The sequence below is a fragment of the Pyrus communis genome, chromosome 14 (assembly GCF_041283825.1).
Source record: "Pyrus communis isolate YQ-2024b chromosome 14, ASM4128382v1, whole genome shotgun sequence".
Lineage (NCBI taxonomy): Eukaryota > Viridiplantae > Streptophyta > Magnoliopsida > Rosales > Rosaceae > Pyrus > Pyrus communis.
This window is the reverse complement of record NC_142578.1, coordinates 20,758,043-20,779,696: the sequence shown is the minus strand read 5'-3', so window position 1 is coordinate 20,779,696 and position 21,654 is coordinate 20,758,043. Positions and strand designations below refer to the sequence as shown.

General features: G+C 38.1%; 1 protein-coding gene and 2 pseudogenes across 5 annotated transcripts; 1 reads left to right on the top strand and 2 right to left on the bottom strand.

Annotated features, from left to right (window-relative positions):
- The first annotated feature begins 2,020 nt into the window (after nt 1–2,020).
- LOC137713788 (G-type lectin S-receptor-like serine/threonine-protein kinase SD3-1 pseudogene) lies at nt 2,021–11,132 on the top strand (annotated as a pseudogene). Of its 4 annotated transcripts, none has more exons than XR_015955842.1 (4): nt 2,021–2,138; nt 7,503–7,570; nt 8,207–8,299; nt 8,657–11,132. The product of XR_015955842.1 is annotated as a G-type lectin S-receptor-like serine/threonine-protein kinase SD3-1 pseudogene, transcript variant X2 (transcript). The 4 variants fall into 4 exon arrangements; XR_015955841.1 differs by lacking the exon at nt 2,021–2,138 and adding an exon at nt 6,977–7,253; XR_015955844.1 differs by lacking the exon at nt 8,207–8,299.
- LOC137713719 (putative disease resistance protein RGA1) lies at nt 3,531–6,278 on the bottom strand. Its single transcript, XM_068453061.2, has one exon. The coding sequence runs from the start codon at nt 6,203–6,205 to the stop codon at nt 3,707–3,709; it is 2,499 nt and encodes an 832-aa protein (XP_068309162.2). The 5' UTR covers nt 6,206–6,278; the 3' UTR covers nt 3,531–3,706.
- A 702-nt stretch (nt 11,133–11,834) lies between the features above and the next one.
- On the bottom strand, nt 11,835–14,706 carry LOC137711903 (putative disease resistance protein RGA1; annotated as a pseudogene).
- Nucleotides 14,707–21,654: the final 6,948 nt, after the last annotated feature.

The window sequence follows — 21,654 nt, the reverse complement described above, 5'->3', positions numbered from 1 at the left end:
CCACGGTAACAGAACTCCGCCGATATACCAAGTGGTTGGAATTTGTTTTCAAAAGACGATATTATCTACATTAAGGTGTGCGGGAGTGGGCTAAGCTTCACATTGGGCTAGTCATAATAGTGTGGTTCAAATTTGCCTTTGAAATGAATCAAACCTAAGACCTCTCACTTACCAGTGAAGAAAAATATCTCAAGACCATAGTACTAAGAACGAGTGTCAATTCTTAGATAAAAAGAAAGCAACCTTGTTTAGAAAGCATAATTCAAACTGAGAATGAGTGTCAATTTCAAAAATCATTTATGACAAATTCTTATAAAAAAAATGAATGTGCACCATGTGAAAAGTATTTTACATGAATATTTAATTTATTGCCACTTAGTACTACGGTTTAGTAATATTCCTCTTCACATCTAAAAGAGGTCTTAGGTTCGAATCTCGCTTAAAGTGATTTTGAACCACATTATTACTAATTTATTATGAGACGAAGGGTACCCCATCCCCTTAGTGTATATAATATCGTTGTTAAAAAAATAAAAAAATTTAATTTCTTTTCTAATTAATTAAAGAAAAAAAAACATAAATAGAAAGAAGGTTGCAAAAGGGAAAAAAAAAAATAACCTTGTAATAAAAAGGAAAAGAAATAATAAGGGGAAATTTTATTTAAACTCAAATAACCTCATTCTACACCCAACTTAAATTTTAAATGGAAATTGTCTTTTTTATCTTATTGTATAATTACTATTAAGTACAAGATAAATTAACAATAAAACTAAAAATTATTAATAAACCACCACCCAATAGTCAAATACTTACCACGCAACTTTTTGTGAATTCCATTAAGCATTATGAGAAGATTAAGCGTATGACCTTTTTCTGGGCATCCAGGTATCCAATTTTCCTCTTCCACCTCATTTGGATGGTAATGCCTTGGATAAAGAAGAGCATTGCTTGAAGAGTCTTCAAGCACTTGACAAAGATGGAAGACTGACACCTCAAGGGAGGGCTATGAATCATTATCCTATGGGTCATCGTCACTCTAGGATGCTCACTGTTATTCAAGTCTTGATTGAAAAGAGATTCGGAGCTAAGTTAGTGCTAGCATGCGCAGTTGTAGCTGCTGCTGCTGCTTTGAGTTTGTCAAGAAGGCCATGACTTAATGAGGACGGGAACATTACAGTTATACACAAATTACAGAAGTTGGGGAGGAATAAACTAAAAGAACTGTGAAAATGTTTCCAATCCCAGCAGTGATACTCTATTTGTCGCTTTTGCTTTGTAGTTTCTAATCCCAGCGGTGAATTGGAATTTATTGAGATCAACTTTGTCGGGGAAAGACCATATACTTTGATTTTGGGTTTTTATTTTAAATGGGTGTAGAAACAAATTTACATATTGAATTGGATTTGTTAGGGTAATTTTGGTAGTAAATTTGGGTTTAAAGATATATTGATAGTTTAATTAAAAATAATTAGCATTTACCTACATACTTTGTGTGTATGAATACATTTTTTTTAAAAATGAGAAGGAGAGAGGGGGAGAGAGAACAGGGAGGAGTGAGAGGTTTTTTATTTTTATTTTTAAAATATTAGAGGTTCTTTAACATTATCGGTACGTGAGACTTCAATAAAAAACAGTAAAATTTGAATATGTGAAATTACATTATTGCCTATTATTTTTTTTGTGTGATAAAAGACTAATTTATCTTCACACTATTTTTTTGTTGATAAAAAAAATTTCATTAATTAGTAGAAATTAGAGAGAAGTTATATGTGATCACATAAAATTTTTCAATAATAAATCCCGAAACCATAGTTTAGTACGGTGGTATCAGCAAAATCTTTTTCTTTCACTCACTGACTCACCGCTCAATTCAATTGAGTCCAGTCAGTGTTTACCATATGGTCACTCCTTCTCCTCCGGCGATTATTTCTCACCGTCTCCGGCTGCACTAACGTTTAACGCCCCTCGAACCCCCACTCTTTCTTCCACTTTCTCTCACATTGCTTCTGTAGAACCACTTTTTCAATAAGCAGCTTCTTCCCAACCCCTCTCCATTTCAAAACCCCAGCCCGCCCGACTTTTCTCGCTCGTGCCGCCGTTTCTCTTTAGCCTTCGCCCATTCGCCTCACATTTCGTCGGTAAGTTCTTATTCTCTTCACTTTTTCTGGTGCCGCAGCTTCTCTTTGCAGACTCTCAATTTTGTGCTTTTTATTTTTTACATTTTTTTATGGTCCAATGTGGTTGTTTAAGTTGGGAATTTGATTTGCGGGTTTCGAATTAGGGTTTGTAATCTATGGTTTTAATCCAAAAAAAGAAGCTTTTTCCAATAATGGGGTGTTCCAGTTTCTTGTTTATTTTGTGATTTTGTAGATTTTCTATATATTTATCAGCTATTAAACTTCAATAATGATTTGCCTGCAATATCGTTGTCCAGATTGTCTGAACTTTCAAGCCCCTGAAAGTGATTGCCTTGCCTAAACAGTCAACACTGTACCCCATTGGGTCCCATTCATCCACTTGAGTCTATTCAACACCCCCTTTATAATCCCTTTTTACGCCCTTTACAGCTCCTTTTTTTGTCACTTGCTGCCTCATTCGGTCAGTCAATCTCTGTTTGATTATTCAAAATTCTGAATGCTCTCATGACAATTTTACAGTGTTCCAAAAATATATAATGGGTTGCTTCTGAGATGGTCATGGGGGCATTCCACCGGCTTGTTAAATTTCGGGGGTTTTAACTGCCTTTTCAGGTACCAAGTTCTGAATATTGCATGCATTCCTTCTTGACTTGTATGAAAATTTATGTTGACTGTTACTTCCTTGAGTTTATCGTAAATTTTTTGGAACTTCAATTTTCTGTTGGCCTAAAAACAGTGTTTTTTCATTTTTGTTTGTTTGTTTTTATTTATTTTTTATTTGGGCTATGAGTTGCCTTGATTCTTGCCATTTTTACTTTTCAGTGGGCTTTTTTTCCTAGTGAAATTCATTAACTTTGATATGCAAACACAATTTACACTTAAAAGGAGGTCATAGTACTGACTATTTGTTTTTGTAGGATCTATAAGCATATTCAGATATGCCTGAACTGGTCGAGCATCTCCGTAAATCACGTCTCCTGCTATGTATCTTTGTTGCATTCCTGTTAAATACTCTTGCGACTTCGGATATTCCCTTGGGTTCCAAAATTTCTGTAGCTGATAAAAACATATGGATCTCTCCAAATGGTGATTTTGCATTTGGATTTTTTAACCGTTCAGTCCAGCCAAACTATAGTTTCGGGATCCGTCTCATTCGAAATCATTTCCTCTTGACCAACAACTTTTGGTATGGAGTGCTGCAGCTGATCTTATTATCGGTAGCCATTCTTATGCCCAGCTGACCCAGGATGGCGAACTAGTTTTATTCGATTCCTTGAAGAGTGTCACTGATAAAACAAGGCAGTTATCAGTTGTTTCTGCTGCTCTTAATGATAATGGAAATCTTGTTCTATTGAATCAAGAGAAACATATTGTTTGGCAAAATACAAGCAATTGAGAAACAACAAAAGGTTGATTAAAATGAAGTAATATTACAATACATGAACATGACAATTTACATCAGCCGGAACAAAATACAAGCAATTGAGAAACAACAAAAGATCAGACAATGAAACAAAGACAAACAGAGAAAATAAGGGGCAGCGGCTTTGAAGACGGCAGCCCTGTTTCTATTCAAAATAAACATTTTGAACATGAGAAATCTTTGGCCAATCTTCTCCTGTGTTGTGCTGGCATCTCCTCTCCAGATCAGGACACTTTGTGATTCTAAGTTCTGTTAAGGCAGTGAGGCGGTGCATCTCCTCTGGCAAAGACAACAGTTTGGGACATGATTCGAGCATAAGCCTTCTAAGCGATGTGAAACTCGTCAACCACCCAGGTAATGCCTCCAAGTTCTCACATTCTTCTATACCCAAGTCTTGTAGTGTGTTTGTGGCACCTTGAAACCATTCAGGCAATGCCACCATTCGTGGTACTCCTACAATCCACAATTTTTGGAGCCTCAGTTGAATTCCTTGATAGTTTTCCATCACCAAACCAAGTTGTTTGCAATTGGCTATGATCAGAGTGCGTAATGACTCAAGATAACTCATATCATGCGGCAAACACGTTAGATTACTACAATCCTGAATACAAAGATATCGAAGTGATGTCAAGCATCCCACTCCATTCTCTGGAAAACTTGATTGTTTTATGGTAAATTCGAGGCATCTAAGGCTGATCAACTTGCTCACGTCTCCAGGCAACTCTTCAAGATTCACGCATCTACCGAGAGTCAGAGATTGCAACCTCTGCAGCTTACAAATTGAATTGGGTAGTGCGGTGATTCTTTCATTTCCAGCCAAGTTCAGGCTTCTCAAATGCTTCAAAGAACCAATGGAACTCGGCAACAATTCGCAAGATGCATTGACTAATCCAAGGCACCGCAGATATTTGAATCTTGAAATGCAAGTGCTGAGGAAGGATTCATCAATATTTTCATAACTCTCTACTCCAATAGTCCGCACTTTACTCAACTTTTGCAAGGTTGTTGAAATATTTTGGCCACTTTTCAAAATTGTTAGATGTCTAACATTTTTAGAGATGCCTTTGGTCTCTGCAGAGTCTACTATCAAACTCTCACCTTGTCCGACTGATTGTACAAGGTCATGGATGAGATCATGCATATCAAATTGATAGAAGAAAGCGTAATCCTTAACATTTTGAAAGAAAGATCTGTCCCATAACTCTTTGAAATATAGCTCACCAACATCTTCCAACTCCATATCCCCATGTTCACGAGATTCAAGGATTCCATGTGCCATCCAATGATTGATTAATTCCCTGCTATCCAATTTAGTGTAATTCTTTGGAAGAGTTGAACAGCAAACAAGGCAATGCTTCAAATGAGGGGGCAATTGAGTATAACTCAGTCTCAAAGCAGGTAGAATGTGACAATCTCCCCCTCGTTCTAATTCCCAAATCTCCGAATCTCTAATCAACTTCCATTGACGCTCGTCAGTCTTTGAGTAAAGTTGACTCCCTAATGTTTTCACAGCTAAGGGAACCCCTCCGCACTTGCTTACAATATCTTTTCCCATTTCATAGAGGCTTGGATGTTGTCTTTCTTGTCCTTCGTCAAATGCACACTTTACAAACAACTTCATACAATCCTCAAAAGAGAGACCTTCTAAATTTATGCAGGTTCCAACTGTGCCCATGATTGAAGCAACTGAGATATTCCGTGTTGTCACCAAAATCTTAGATCCTATCTTGGCCCCATCTACCAACAAATCTCTCAACTCGCTCCATTTGATACGATCTGCGTTCCACACATCATCAAGGACAAGCAGAAATTTTTTATCCTTTAAAGCATCTCGTAGTTGTGCTTGCAACTGATCCAGAGACAACCCTTCACTGATCTGTGTACCTACTGCAGAGCCAAGGATCTCTTTTGTCAATCTAGTAAGATCAAAGTTCACTGACACATGCTGCCACATTCTTAAGTCAAAACTCCCAACAACTCTCTGATCATTGTACACCGACTGGGCAAGGGTGGTCTTCCCTAAACCTCCAAATCCCACCGTAGGAATAACAGATAGATTCCCATTATCCCCACCTTGATGATCATCGCCTTGTTGCATTAGAAGATCTACAATTGTATTTTTCTCCGTGTCTCTACCAATAACCTCCGAGGCACGGACAAATGAGTGGGTCGTATTCCTATTCTCCCTCAGATGATCACCGAGATGTGGGTGATGATGACAAGGTCGAAGATCATCAAAATTCTTATCTTCTTTAAGCTCTTGTAACCTCGCTCTTATGTCCTTAATTCCATGACCTACTCGCAAGTCGAATGCAACTGGATTAGAGCGGGAAAAGAAACGGCGTACCTTTCTAGTTATGCCACCGCCACGCACTTGCCTTCGCAAAGCTTCGTACTCAAACTCGTCCAACAGATCCTCCGCATCAAGGAACACATCTTTAAGTTCTCGTAGCCAACTGCTTAGGTCACCGTTACCTGCTTGCTTCTCTTCGGCATCCAATATCACGTCTTTGATTGTAGACATGGTGCGTCGAAGTTTTTGCAGATCTGCTTTAACACCCCACGCCAAGCAAATCTCCTCAGAAGCAATGGAGCTGAGCCTTTCAATGAGTTTGGCTGCCAACGGAAAAGCAAGCTCGGTCATCTTCTTTCTTTGTTTCTTTCTTTCTTGTTGAGGTTACAGAAACTGTACTTCTTTTTGTTGAAAAGATATTTTATTGGTTGAATAATTATGACAGTACACAGGTATATATATAGCCACAGACTCATTACATCAGTGCCCTTATCTTCAACAACTAATTACACAATTACCACAACTAACTATTTACTGTTACAACTATCTAGTGACTGGTTTAGATGTCTCAATACACCCCCTTAAGCTGAGCTTGGGATCAACTGAGGAACAAAGAGGAAGCTTGGATTTGAGATAGCTGAATCAACTTTTGGAAAGATATTTGGTGTAAAAGGAAAACAACCTTGTTTAGGAAGCATAATTCAAACTGAGAAGGAGTGTTAATTTCAGAAGTCATTTGTGATAAATTTAAAAAAAAAAAAGAATGTGTAGCATGTGAAAAGTATTTTACATAAATATTTAATTTCTTGTCATTTAATTCTTCACATGTAAATAAGAGATTTTAGATTAAGTTCTAGCCAAAGACGATTTTGAAACACATCATTGTTAATTTATTGTGAGACGAAAGCTACTCCTATCTCCCTAGTATATTAATATCGGTTGTTAAAACAAAAAATTTAATTTCTTTTCTAATTAATCAAAGAAAAATATAAATAAAAACATAAATAAAAAGAAGGGTGCAAAAGGAAAAAAAATATTAACCTTGTAATAAAAAGGAAAAGAAATAATATAAAGAAGGGTACAGTCGTAGCAGCAAAATCTTTTTCTTTTTATTCACTCACTACCGCTCAATGCAATTGAGTCCAGTCAGTGTTTACCGATATAGTCACTCCTCCCCCGGCGACTATTTCTCACAGTCTCCGGCTGCACTAACGTTTAACAGCCCCTCGAACCCCCACTCTCTCTTCCACTTTCTCTCACATTGCTTCTGTAGAATCACTTTTTCAATAAGCAGCTTCTTCCCAACCCCTCTCCATTTCAAAACCGCAGCCCGCCCGACTGTTCTCGCTCGTGCCGCCGTTTCTCTATAGCCTTCGCCCATTCGCCTCACATTTCTTCGGTAAGTTCTTATTCTCTTCACTTTTTCTGGTGCCGCCGCTTCTCTTTACAGACTCTCAATTTTGTGCTTTTATTTTATTTACATTTTTTTATGGTCCAGTGTTGGGAATTTGATTTGCGAGTTTCGAATTAGGGTTTTATAATTTAGGTTCTACTGGAAGTGTTGCGTTTGTTGAGTTGATATATGAACCACCACTTCTAGTTCTCTTTTATCCTCTGCTTGTATATCTGTCCTTTTTTTTTTTTTCAGGAAGGAAAAGCATCTCTTGAAAAGCCTTAAAGAAAAAGCAGAAGGAGGAAAGCAAATTTGACAAACTGGTTAGTCGTGTGGTACTTGCTGTCAATGCTTAAAGTTTCAATTTTTATTACATTTTCTTATCTCACTAATTCAGAAAGTGTTAGATTGCCCTAGTGGTTAGGGCGATCGTCTTCAACCCACTGCGTCCTGGGTTCTCCCCCATCCCGGGCCGGCCCTGGTGTAAATTAAAGTAGTAACATCGCTTGTATTCAAATCTCACTAATTCATAGTGTAAATGAGAAAAAAAGTCATTTCATGTTTGCTCAAGCTATGGTTTTAATCCAAAAAGGAAGCTTTTTCCATTAATGGGGTGTTCCAGTTTCTTGTTTATTTTGTGATTTTGTAGATTTTCTATATATTTATCAGCTATTAAACTTCAATAATGATTTGCCTGCAATATCGTTGTCCAGAGTGTTTGAACTTTCAAGCCCCTGAAAGTGATTGCCTTGCCTAAACAGTCAACACTGTACCCCATTGGGTCCCATTCATCCACTTGAGTCTATTCAACACCCACTTTATAATCCCTTTTTACGCCCTTTACAGCTCCTTTTTTTGTCACTTACTTCCTCCCGTTTAAGTCGTAGGCTGCCTCATTCGGTCTGTCAATCCCTGTTTGATTATTCAAAATTCTGAATGCTCACATGACAATTTTACAGTGTTCCAAATATATATAATGGGTTGCTTCTGAGATGGTCATGGGGGCATTCCACCGGCTTGTTAAATTTCTGGGGTTTTAACTGCCTTTTCAGGTACCAAGTTCTGAATATTGCATGCATTCCTTCTTGACTTGTATGAAAATTTATGTTGACTGTTATTTCCTTGAGTTTATCGTAAATTTTTTGGAACTTCAATTTTCTGTTGGCCTAAAAACAGTGTTTTTTCATATTTGTTTGTTTGTTTTTATTTATTTTTTATTTGGGCTATGAGTTGCCTTGATTCTTGCCATTTTTACTTTTCAGTGGGTTTGTTCATGAAAAATGTTGGAACTTTTTATCCGTTCCTATATCTCTACTCTAATTTTTTCCTAGTGAAATTCATTAACTTTGATACGCAAACATGATTTACACTTAAAAGGAGGTCATAGTACTGATTATTTGTTTTTGTAGGATCTATAAGCATATTCAGATATGCCTGAACCGGTCGAGCATCTCCGTAAATCGCGTCTCCTGCTATGTATCTTTGTTGCATTCCTGTTAAATACTCTTGCGACTTCGGATATTCCCTTGGGTTCCAAAATTTCTGTAGCTGATAAAAACATATGGATCTCTCCAAATGGTGATTTTGCATTTGGATTTTTTAACCGTTCAGACCAGCCAAACTATAGTTTCGGGATCCGTCTCATTTCGAAATCATTTCCTCTTGACCAACAACTTTTGGTATGGAGTGCTGCAGCTGATCTTATTGTTGGTAACAATTCTTATGCCCAGCTGACCCAGGATGGCGAACTAGTTTTATTCGATTCCTTGAAGAGTGTCACTGCATGGACCAGTAAAACAAGGCACTTATCAGTTGTTTCTGCTGCTCTTAATGACAATGGAAATCTTGTTCTATTGAATCAAGAGAAACATATTGTTTGGCAAAGTTTTGATACTCCATCTGACATACTTCTTCCTGGACAGAGCTTCTCTACATTGCAAACACTTCGAGCTGCAAGCAAGAATTGTGTGTCCAGTTACTACACTCTTTTTATGAGTGCTTCTAGTCAGTTGCAACTTCAATGGGAAAGCCATGTCACCTACTGGACAAGTGGAAGCCTTTCTAGTTCAAACCTCAGTGCTTTCATCACTTCTGATGGAACCCTACAACTCCGTGACCAAAACTTGAAACCTGTGTGGTCACTGTACGGTCAAGATCACGATGACTCCATAAATTACAGGTTTCTTAGGCTAGATGTAGATGGTAATCTCCGATTATACTCATGGGTAGAAGATTCAAAGTCATGGAGATCAGTCTGGCAGGCTGTTGAGAACCAGTGTAATGTCTTTGCAACCTGTGGCCAACGTGGTATCTGTGTCTTCAATGAATCTGGGTCGCCTGATTGCGAATGTCCGTTTAAGCAGCAAACAAATGAGTCCACTTCCAGATGTTTTATTCCAAATAATCGCTGTTCTTCTGGTGCCAACATGCTTCATTATAAGCATACTTTCCTACATGGAATGTACCCACCAACTGATGATGTAGTTGCCAAAGTTAGTCTAGAGGAATGCAAAAGCTTGTGTCAGAATGACCTGACTTGTACCGCTGTAACATTTTCGAATGATGGAACTGCACGATGCTTAATTAAGAGAACACCGTATGTTACTGGCTATTCAGACCCCTCACTGAGTTCTGTATCTTACGCGAAGATGTGTGCTGATCCATTCGCTGTAAATCCCAATCTCTCGTTGTCTTCCCCTCCTCCACTCAATCGGTCTCATAAGTTTTGTTTCCCTTGCCTAATTGGAGCAGCGGCAGGAATGTTCGTTGTATTTATTTTAGTTCAACTGGCACTTGGTTTCTGGTTCTACAGAAGAAGAATTTCGGTTAGGAAGAAAGCTGCTTTTGCTCATACCAGCCTAAACTCAAATGGTTTGATAGTGTTATCGTTCTCTGAAATAGAGGAGCTTACAGAGAACTTCAAATATCAGATTGGGCCAAAGATGTTCAAAGGCGTTCTTCCAAATAGAAAACCAGTTGCTATCAAAGATGTGGATGCAAGCGTAGAAGAAAGAAAATACCGGGGTGTAGTTACAAAGATAGGTAACATTCATCACAAAAGCCTTGTGAAGCTGCAGGGCTACTGTTGTGAGGTAGATCACAAATTTCTGGTCTATGAATATGTCAAGAATGGTTCTCTGGAGAAGTATATAGAAGATCTTAAATTGTGTAAGAAGCTGACTTGGGGGAAGAGATTTGATACATGCATAAGTGTCGCAAGGGCAGTCTGTTATCTACACACAAGCTGTAGGGAATTTATGAGCCATGGGAATTTGAAATGTGAGAATGTTGTACTGGATGAAAATTTAGAGGCCAAGGTGACTGAATTTGGACTTGGGAACATAGTCAGCGAGGTATCATGCTCTTCGTGCTCATCTGCAGAGAGAGATGTGGAGGACTTTGGTAAGATGGTGTTAGTATTAGTAAGTGGCTGTCGAGTTGGGGACCTTTGTGAGTGGGCATACGAAGAGTGGCTGCAAGGGCATCCAGAGAATGTGGTGGACAGGAAAATAATTGGCGGGTTTATTCCACAAGAGCTGGAACGTGCTTTAAGAATTGCATTTTGGTGTATCCAAATTGATGAACGTAGAAGACCTCCAATGAGAGAGGTGGTTAAAGTATTGGAGGGCACCTTGAGCGTTGATCCACCTCCACCCCCTTTTTCTCGTCAAGGGCCATGGGATGACGAAGAGGAGCCATAGAATCCAGCTATATGGAAGATATTTTATTTTATTTTAGAAATATCCTCTAGAGTTTTAAGCTGTGCATGGTAGGACTAACAACACAACGACAATTTAGCCTTGTGTTCTTGTCTTTGGGAGTCCTAACAAGAGATTTCCCCCCTATCCGAGCTTGACTATAATGAAATGCTATTTTGCCATTTAACTTTTGAATTTCGTGTTTAACGGTGAAATGTATTTTACATTTGTGCCCTCTTTTTTTTCTCTGCATATAAGAATAATCACGACACTAATGAAGTCCCTGCTCTCTTCCAAGTAGCCAAATCCAGTTTTCTCAGGTATGAATTCTCATTTCATTTTCATTATTACATGGCCTAAAGATCTGGCAGTTTTGTATTTTGGTTATGAGAGGGGTTTGCTTTTCTTGTTATTGTTAATGAAACTAGTGTTGTAACTTGCTTGTATTGCTTTTGTCAAATTGTTGCTTTCCCCATGTTTTCGTTGATTGGATTTCTCGCTTTGCTTCCCTTTGGATAAAAAGGAGAAAAAGGGAGGCCAAAAACTGACATCCTTTGGTTGGATTTGCCGAATTTGTAGAAGGTGTGAAGGTTTTCGTATTCTTGCTTGAGATGGTGATCATCAACTCCCTGACCCAATATTTGACTCAAAGCAAGAACTATTACCGTGTATTGCATACGTAAATACAGTTTGATTTGTATTTACTCCAATGTTATCCCTGATTGTTGTGCTGTGAGATTTGCTTTCATTTTTCCCTTATGATTGAGAGCTTCCTTGACCATATTCCCCAGTTTATCGGTCGCTTAAGACAACGTTTCTTGAGCAACTTTACCACTTTGGAACGGAAATGTTTCTTTGATATGGGGATTTGGCAAATTTGTCCATTTCATTAGCAGACCCTCACCTTGTTCCATTCAAAATAAACATTTGGAACATGAGAAATCTTTGGCCAATCTTCTCCTGTGTCGCGCTGGCATCTCCTCTCCAGATCAGGACACTTTATAATTCTAGGTTTTGTCAAGGCAGTGAGGCGGTGCCATCTCCTCTGGAAAAGACAACAGTTTGGGACATGACCTGCATTTTAAGCGATGTGAAACTCGTCAACCACCAGGTAATGCCGCTTCTCACAATCTAAAATAGACAAGACTTGTAGTGTGTTTGTGGCTCCTAGAAACCGTTCTGTTAATTGTTGCCCTAATTCGACTTTTACACGAAGGGAAAGCAGATGGAGGAGATAGATCAAAGACAGGTTTACGCTCGAAAACGTGTCTTGCGCCTCTCACATGACACCACTTAACAGAAAATTTGATGAAATTTTCTTAAATCTAGAGGTAGGGAGTTATTTGGTTGTCTTGTACTAGTTAAAGGGATAAATGGGCAAGAAAAATAGTTCAGGGGTGCAGGTTGGGGGGTGGGGGTGGTGGGGTAATCGGCGGTTTATCCATTGGAGAATACGACTTCTAACAAATATGAATTTCTAATAAACAAACAAGCACAATCGTCAACCGCAGAAGGAACCGTGGCTGATATATCATAAACCACGTTGGGGGGTGGGGGTGGTGGGGTACTCCTATAATCCCCAATTTTTGGAGCCTTAGTGGAATTACCTGATAGTTTTCCATCACCAAATCAAGTTGTTTGCAATTGCCTATGATCAGAGTGCGTAATGACGCAAGATAGCTCGTATCACGCGGCAAACACATTAGATTACTGCACTCCCAAATAGAAAGAAATCGAAGTGATGTCAAGCATCCCACTCCATTCTCTAGAAAACTTGATTGTTTTGTGGTTAATTCAAGCCATCTGAGGCTGATCAAGTTTCTCATGTCTCTAGGGAACTCTTCAAGATTCACGCATCCACAGAGATTCAGAGATTGCAAGCTCTGCAGCTTACAAATTGAATTGGGTAGTGCTGTGATTCTTTCATTTGCAGTCAAGTTGAGGCTTCTCAAATGCTTCAAAGAAACAATGGAACTGGGCAACAATTCCCAAGATGCATTGGTTAACTTAAGCAGTCGCAGATATTTGAATCTTGAAATGCAAGTGCTGAGGAAGGATTGATCAATATTTTCACAACTCTCTACTGGTATAGTCCGCACTTTATTCAACTTTTGCAAGGTTGTTGAAACATTTTGGCCACTTTTCATAATTGTTAGATATCTAACATTTTCAGAGATGCCTTTGGTCCCTGCAGAGTCTACTATCAAACTCTCACCTTGTGCGACTGATTGTACAAGGTCCTTGATGAGATCATGCATATCAAACCCATAGCCGAAAGTGTAATCTTTAACATTTTGAAAGAAAGATCTCTCCCATAACTCTTTGAAACATAGCTCACCAACATCTTCCCACTCCATATTCCCATGATCACGAGAGTCAAGGATTCCATGTGCCATCCAATGATTGATCAATTCGCTGCTATAAAATTTAATGTAATTCTTTGGAAGAATTGAACAGCAAACAAGGCATTGCTTCAAATGAGATGGCAATTGATTATAACTCAGTCTCAAAGCAGGTAGAATGTGACCAGCTCCATCTCGTTCTAATTCCTATATCTCAGAATCTCTAATCAATTTCCATTGACACTCATCAGTCTTTGAGTAAAGTTGACTCCCTAAGGTTTTCACAGCTAAGGGAACCCCTCCGCACTTTCTTACAATATCTTTTCCCATTTCATAAAGGCTTGGATGATGTCTTTCTTGTACTTCTTTAAATGCACACTTTACAAACAAAGACAAACAATCCTCAAAAGAGAGAACGTCCAAATTTATGTTTCCAACCGCCCCCATGATTGAAGCAACTGAGATATTCCGTGTCGTCACCAAAATCTTAGTTCCCACCTTGGCCCCCTCTATCAACAAATCTCTCAACTTGCTCCATTTGATACGAACTTCGTTCCACACATCATCCAAGATGAGTAGAAATTTCTTATCCTTTAAAGCGTCTCGTAGTTGTGCTTGCAACTGATCCAGAGACAACCCTTCACTGATCCTTGTACCTAATGCAGAGCCAAGGATCTCTTTTGTCAATCTAGTAACATCAAAGTCCACTGACACATGCTGCCACATTCTTAAGTCAAAACTCCCAACAACTCTCTGATCATTGTACACCGACTGGGCAAGGGTGGTCTTCCCTAAACCTCCTAATCCCACTATAGGAATAACAGAAACATTCCCATTATCCGCACCTTGATGATCATCGCCTTGTATCATTAGAAGATCAACAATTTTATTTTTTTCTGTTTCTCTACCAATAACCTCCGAAGCACGAACAAAGGAGTGGGTCGTATTCATGTTCTCCTTCACATGATCACCTAGACGAGGGTGATGATGAACAGTGCGAAGATCAGCAAAATTCTTATCATCTTTAAGCTTGTGTAACCTCTCTCTTATGTCTTTAATTCCATGGCCTACTCGTAAGCGGAATGCAACTGGATTGGAGCGGGAAAAGAAACGGCGTACCTTTCTAGTTGTGCCACTGCCACGAACCACTTGCCTTCGCAAAGCTTCACACTCAAACTCGTCCAACAGATCCTTAGCATCAAGGAACACATCTTTAAGTTGACGTAGCCAACTGCGTAGGTCATTGTTACGTGCTTGCTTCTCTTCGGCATCCAAGAGCACGTCTCTGATTGTGGACATAGTGCGTCCAAGGTTCTGCAGATCCACTTTAACACCCCACGCCAAGCAAATCTCCTCAGAAGCAATGGAGGCCAGCTTTTCAATGAGTCTGCTTGCTAACGGAAATGCCTGGTTAGCCATCTTCTTTCTTTCTTACTTTCGTTCGTTCTTTCTTTCTTGATGTGGTGAGTGCAGGGGAATTGAGATAGTATGAATACTGATGATGATGCTTCCTTATGATAAGTAGTCTAATGGCCAAGCACATTATGAGTTCACCTAACTTTTTGATGATGATTTTTGGTAGACATGATATTTGAGGTAAAACATAAAAGATAAACGGTTGGATTGTTGAAATACATTATGAAGTGAACTCCACAAAAATGTGTTCAAAGCGTGTCTCTAGATCCTAAGCATATATAGACACATTATGAAGTGAACTCACAAAAATATGTGTTAAAAGAGTGTCTCTAAATCCTATATACATATATACATACATACATATATATATACATATATACATACATACATATATATATATACACATATATATACATATATATATACATATATATATATATACATACATATATATATACATACATATATATATATATACATATATATATATATATACATATATATATATATATATATATATATATATATATATATATATATAAGGGTTAGGATCAAGGGACAAAGAGTTTGACAAACATTTTTATACTCTTTTGTAACCATTGGATCTTATAACATCCAACAATCTTGATTAAGAGTTATGTGGAGAATTTTTTAAACATTAAATAACTTGAATGGGGATTTGGATTATAATTAATAGGGTCCATTAAAAAGAAATATATAAAAGAATAGAATAGAATTGACAAAAACAAATTTAAAAAAGAAGGTTAAACTCTTATAAAAAAAAAAATGCAAAACCGACGGTGAAGAACGCCTAAATCCTAAATCTTCATTCTTGGATCCTGGGTTGATAGGGTTTTGCTATAGAGGTGACAAAGCGATTGAGTCGCTAGCCTAGAATTAGGGCGCTTAAACCTTCTCAAAACAAAACCCTAATTTATTTTTCTTAAGCAAAACTCTCTCTTTTTGCCTAATATCATGTTTTATTATTCATTAATGTTCATTGTTTGATAAAGGCAAGAAGGGTTGATAAATAAAAAAAATAAAAAAAAGGAAGAATAAAAAAAAGAAAGAAGAAGAGATTACATCCAAGGCATGGAGTTGCCAACCTCATTGGCAAACAAAGGGGAAGATGGAGGTTAAATTATTTTCAGGGTTTTATTTTTCTTTTAATTAGTGTTTTTCTTATAAGTTATAATCCAAATCACCATTCAAGTCATTTAATGTCTAAAATCTTGATAACTTTGTTAGCATATTTCCTTGCATTTAGTGAGTTGGTTTCTATTTATTATAGTGATTTAAGCTATTTTCCTGTGTTTGTAGGTTCAATTGGCTAAAGTGGCAAGAAAAGGCAATTTGGAGCATTTTAGAGCAGTTTTGGGCTTGGAATGGATATCACATGCATAGAGCAAGGTGGATAGACAAATTTGAAGTTCAAGAAAGGCTAAGAATATGCTAAAGAGATGGAAGAATTAATTCAAGACAAAGAAGATATGGAGTTCAACAAAGAAAGAAGGAAACATGAGTTAAAATATCTTATTTTGTCTTAGCCAATTGTAATCCTACACTACTTAAGTTCCAGCTGCTAGGGGGATCCCTAATTATATTGGGACACCTAAATATATGATTCTAGAAGGCCTAATCCTAATTCTACAAGGGTGTAGCACCTTTTCCCCTCTAGAAAACCCTTCCTTGCTGTGCATTCCCTTTCCCTTTCTCTCTAGGATCCTGCCGCATCTTCTTTCCCTTTTCCCTCTTGGATTCTGATTTTAATTAGCCTTTTTCCTTGTGGATTTGGATTGCAAATCCTTCTCAAAAATTAATTAGGGTTTCTCCCTTTAAATAAATGCTTTTCTGCCACATCTAAAGACCACTCATCCATCTTTCATCACAATTCACACCACTCATCCATCACACACAATAACCCAATTTCAGAGACAAACACCTTTGTGCCGCAGTCTTGCAAGGAGAAAGGAGGGGAGACCCTTGGAGCCGTGTTGTGCCATTCAAGTTTGGATTGTTGGAACGTTCTTAGGTGTATTCTATCTTTTGTTTTCAATGTTTAATTTAAGTTATCTTTGTTTAAGTGCGAAGCTGAGGAACTAAAACTCAATTTGGCTAGAGGAGAATTCAAAACCATGAACATAAATGTGATATAAATTGATTTCATCCAATTATTGTTTCGTAAAACATGAATGTGATTTACTTATCTGTTTGATTGATAACTTATTCTTGTATGTTGATTAAGGATGCATACTTAGTTTGCATGCATGAATTTGATGCTAAAATTTAAGGGAATTTCACCTAATCGTTATGAACTTATATTTACAAGTAGTGGAAGTCACTAGTCATGATTGTGTTAAGTAAATCCATGGCAGAAGTATCACGCTTTCCATAGTTACGAATGCCTTGTCAATGCTTATGATTTTCATAGAACTTAATGATCTTTGATATGTATCTCTATCATGCTGTTCATATAGGGAACTTGATAAGAATAATTTGATTGCGTCTTTGAGTCCAATTCAATGAATTTAGGAAAATTTGATGGTTAATTTGTGCAGTTCACGATTAACTTGGGGCATTGTCATTCATGGTTTATTGGAATAATAATTGGAAATCGATTTGTATGCATATGTGTCATATGTGGAGAAGGACCCTCTAGCTAGCCTATCACCCATCAATTCACCCAAATTCTTATCAATTTACTTTGTTTCTGTAACTTGTTTGTTTAAGTTTTAAATTCGTCAAAACCAACTCCCCTTTAAATATTTCAAGTTTACTTAGTTAGAACCTGTTTAAATTTATTTCTTTTAGTGTTTTGAGTCAAAGTTAAGTTAGAATTCGTCCAAAATCACCCTTAGTTTCTGTTTTGAGTCAATTTGCTTGTTTTGAGTCATTTTAGTTTGTTTTGAGTCATTAGAGTCTATTTTCTGGTTTTGAGTCTAGTTTAGTGTTTTAGAGTTTAAATTTGAGAGATTAGCATCCCTTCTAATCCCTGGCCTAGAACGATTCCTACTTATCTATACTACAATTGTCAAAAAGAGGGTTTAATTTGTGTGCTATTTTATATCGCATCAAATTTTTGGCGCCATTGCCTGGGATTAGCAAAATTGCTAATCCCCCTTTGTTTCTGTTTGTGTCTTTTAGTTTTGGTTTCTGATTTTTGTTTTGTTTTGTTTTGTTGATTTTAGGTACTAGTTTATGACTCGAAGTTCTTAACCTGTTTGTGCACATATCTTGGAGTTTGACGACAATTTTAAACGAACTTTGAGAAGGAAGAGGAAAGAGCCAGAACCTAATCCACCTAGTTCTAGCTCTGAATTTGAGTTTGACGAAGAAGAAGAGGAAGAGGAAGAACAACTCATGGATGTGGATAATCGAACAATCAAGGAACTTTCAGCCTCGAGATTGGACAATGTCGTACCCCTATGCATTCAATATCTTAGGGCAGCTCCAGGCAAGCCCGAGGAGTTCGAATTGAAGTCTAGTTTGCTGCATCATATTCCCAAATACCATGGGCTGTCCATGGAAGATCCAAACAAGCACTTAAAGGAATTCGAAGTGGTATGTTCAAGCCCAATCACCCTAGATGGGAACATTTTGAAGATAAAAGCTTTTCCATTCTCTCTTTTGGAAAAAGCTAAGGATTGGTTATACGAATTGGCACCTGGAACCGTCACCTATTGGGAAGGCATGAAGAAAGCATTCTGAGAGAAATTTTTCCCAATCTCGAGAGTCATTCTTTTGAGGAAAAAGATTAGTGGAATTCAACAAAACTAAGGAGAATCCTTTCCAGCATATTATGAGCACTTCATGACTCTAGTTGCATCATGCCCTCAACATCAAATGAAAGAAGAGCTTATAATTCAATATTTGTACGAAGGAATTCTTCCAATTGAGAGACAAATGTTAGATGCCTCGGTAGGAGGTGCTTTGGTTGACAAAACACCAATTAATGCCAAGACCTTAATTGCAAATCGAGCCTTGAATGCGCAACAATACGAAGGAGTTGGACAAAGAGACACCCCACGACAACAACAACAAGTGAATGAGGTAAGTGCAATGTCTGAAATTCAATCTCAATTGGCTAATCTCACTGTTCTTGTGTCATAGGTTGTTGATGGATCCAAAGTCAAAGAGCAAGTGTTTGTGGCGTGTGCACTATGCAAGGACATTCCAATGATCAATGTCCTCAATTGATAGAGAATGGGGGATGGGAAAGTGCTAATGCTGTGGGCTATCAAGGCCAAAATCAACCAAGGCATGATCCATATGCCAACACTTACAATCCGAGATGGAGAGATCACCTAAACATGAAGTGGAGGGAGCCTCAACAACCTCAACAACAAGGAGGATTTCAACAGCCACCCTCTGGGATATTTCAAAGGACATTCGCACCAATGCAACCTCAACCACCTTCGGCCCAACCAAATTCAGGTATGTCTTGGGATAATGATAAAGTTATTCAATTACTCACCTCTTTGACGCAGGGAGTACAAAATCAAACCAAAGAGATGCAAAATCAAGCTAAATAGGTGGACGAATTGAAGAAGCAAATGGGGCAAGTAGCGGAGTTCATAGGCCAGTTTAGAGAACAAGGCAAACTGCCCAATTCAACCATTGTGAATCCAAGGGGAGGATTTGAAACCGCCAAGGCCATCACATTAAGAAGTGGCAAGGAAGTTGGAACTGACCCACAACCATCCAAATCAAGCCAAAAGGAAGACAAAAAGCTGCTGCACGAGGAGGAGGAAAAGGACAAGGTCACGACAAAAATGAAGCAACCTTTGCCGCAGCCTTCTAGGGAACCTAAACTGTCCAACACATGTAAGTTAGGTCTAAGTTTGGTTAATTCTAACCCTATTCCACCAAATGTGCCTTTCCCTCGTAGATTTATGCAATCTAAGAAAGAAGAGAGTGACAAAGACATTCTTGAGATGTTTAGAAAGGTGCAAGTCAATATCTCGCTTCTTGATGCAATCAAACAAGTTCCAAAGTATGCCAAATTCTTGAAAGAACTTTGCACAGCAAGGAAGAGGATATCGAACAAGGAAGTGGTAAGGGTAATTGAGAATGTTTCAGCGGTTTTACAAAGGAAATTGCCTCCTAAATGCAAAGACCCAGGTAGTTTCACAATCCCTTGTGTTATTGGCAATACTAAGTTTGAACATGCTATGTTAGACCAAGGTGCATCCATTAATGTCATGCCTTACTCTATTTATGCATCTATAAACTTAGGAGAGCTGAAAAATGATGGAGTTATTATTCAATTAGCCGATCGTTCTTATGCATATCCGAAAAGAGTTTTGGAAGATGTTTTGGTCTAGGTTAATCATTTAATCTTTCTGGCTAATTTCTATGTGCTTGAAATGGAGGATTCGGCCCATTCTCCTCCTTTGTCGATCCTACTTGGAAGACCATTCGTGAAAACAGCCTGTACCAAGATTGATGTGTTCAAAGGGACATTGACAATGGAATTTGATGGCGACATTATTGATTTCAACATTTCTGAAGCTATAAGGTATCCTATTGATGATCATTCTTGTTTTTCTATTGATGTATTCGATTCATTGGTACAGGAATACCTTGATGGCCTAAATAAGGATGCCCTTGAAACAACCATTACAAGAGGAATGAGACTTAAAGACCAAGGGATATAACCTATGCACACTCACGGCAAGAATGAGGATTCCCTTGCCGTGCCCAATTGTGAAGAAGTGGCTGCCCTTGAGTCATTGCCACAACATATTGGTAAGCATCCAATCCCCATTCCAATTCCCGTTTCTACTAATAAGTTGTTAACCTCAGTGATTTAGGCACCTTTCCTCGAGCTTAAACCATTACCAAATCATTTAAAGTACGTTTTCTTGGGAGACCAAGAGAATTTGCCGGTCATAATCTTTTCATCACTCACGGCAATGGAGGAGGAAAATCTAGTTTGGGTGTTGAAGGAGTACAAAACAGCCATTGGATGGACCTTGGCCAACATTAAAGGGATAAGTCCTACAACATGCATGCATCACATACTTCTAAAGGAGAGGGCTAAACCAACTCGAGAGGCTCAACGTCGACTTAACCCTCCAAGGAAGCTGTGAAGAAGGAGATTACCAAGCTTCTTGATTGTGGAGTGATTTATCCAATTTCGGATAGTCGTTGGGTTTCATCGGTTCAAGTTGTTCCAAAGAAGTCTGAAGTCACTGTGGTGAAGAATGAAGAGAATGAGCTTGTGCCCACCCATATCCAAAGAGGTTGGAGAGTTTGCATCGATTATAGGAAGCTCAACGCCACCACAAGGAAAGATTACTTCCCTTTGCCGTTCATTGATCAAATGCTTGAAAGGTTAGCCGGTCATTCTTTTTATTGTTTTCTTGATGGTTATTCGGGATATAATCAGATTGTTATAGTTCCAGATGATCAAGAAAAGACCACTTTTACTTGTCCATTTGGTACTTTTGCTTATCGTCGAATGCCCTTTGGTTTATGTAATGCACTAGCCACCTTTCAAAGATGCATGGTAAGTATCTTTTCAGATTTTGTTGAAAAGATTATTGAAGTCTTCATGGATGATTTTAGTGTTTTTGGTGATTCGTTTGATGATTGCTTAGCTAATCTCTAAGGCATGTTACTACATTCAAAATGTTGTTTTAATTGATTAAATACGAGCTATTGAGTGGTGACTTCGGTTAAGTGTTTACTCAAGAGTAGGGATGGCTAAAATCTATGTGAGTAATGATTTTTAACATGTCATATTGCATTGAAAATCCCTGAGGCAAATGTTGGAAGGTTTAGATTGTGTTTTGTTTGTTTTGTTTTGCTCGGGGACTAGCAAAAGCTAAGTATGGGGGAATTTGATAGGAGCATATTTATGGACTTTGTTAGCCTATTTCCTTGCATTTAGTGAGTTAGTTTTTATTTATTATAGTGATTTAAGCTATTTTCGTGTGTTTGTAGGTT

Bases quoted from the DNA above. Each gene is read 5' to 3' on its own strand.
- LOC137713719 (XM_068453061.2), bottom strand. From the start codon at position 6,205: ATGACCGAGCTTGCTTTTCCGTTGGCAGCCAAACTCATTGAAAGGCTC.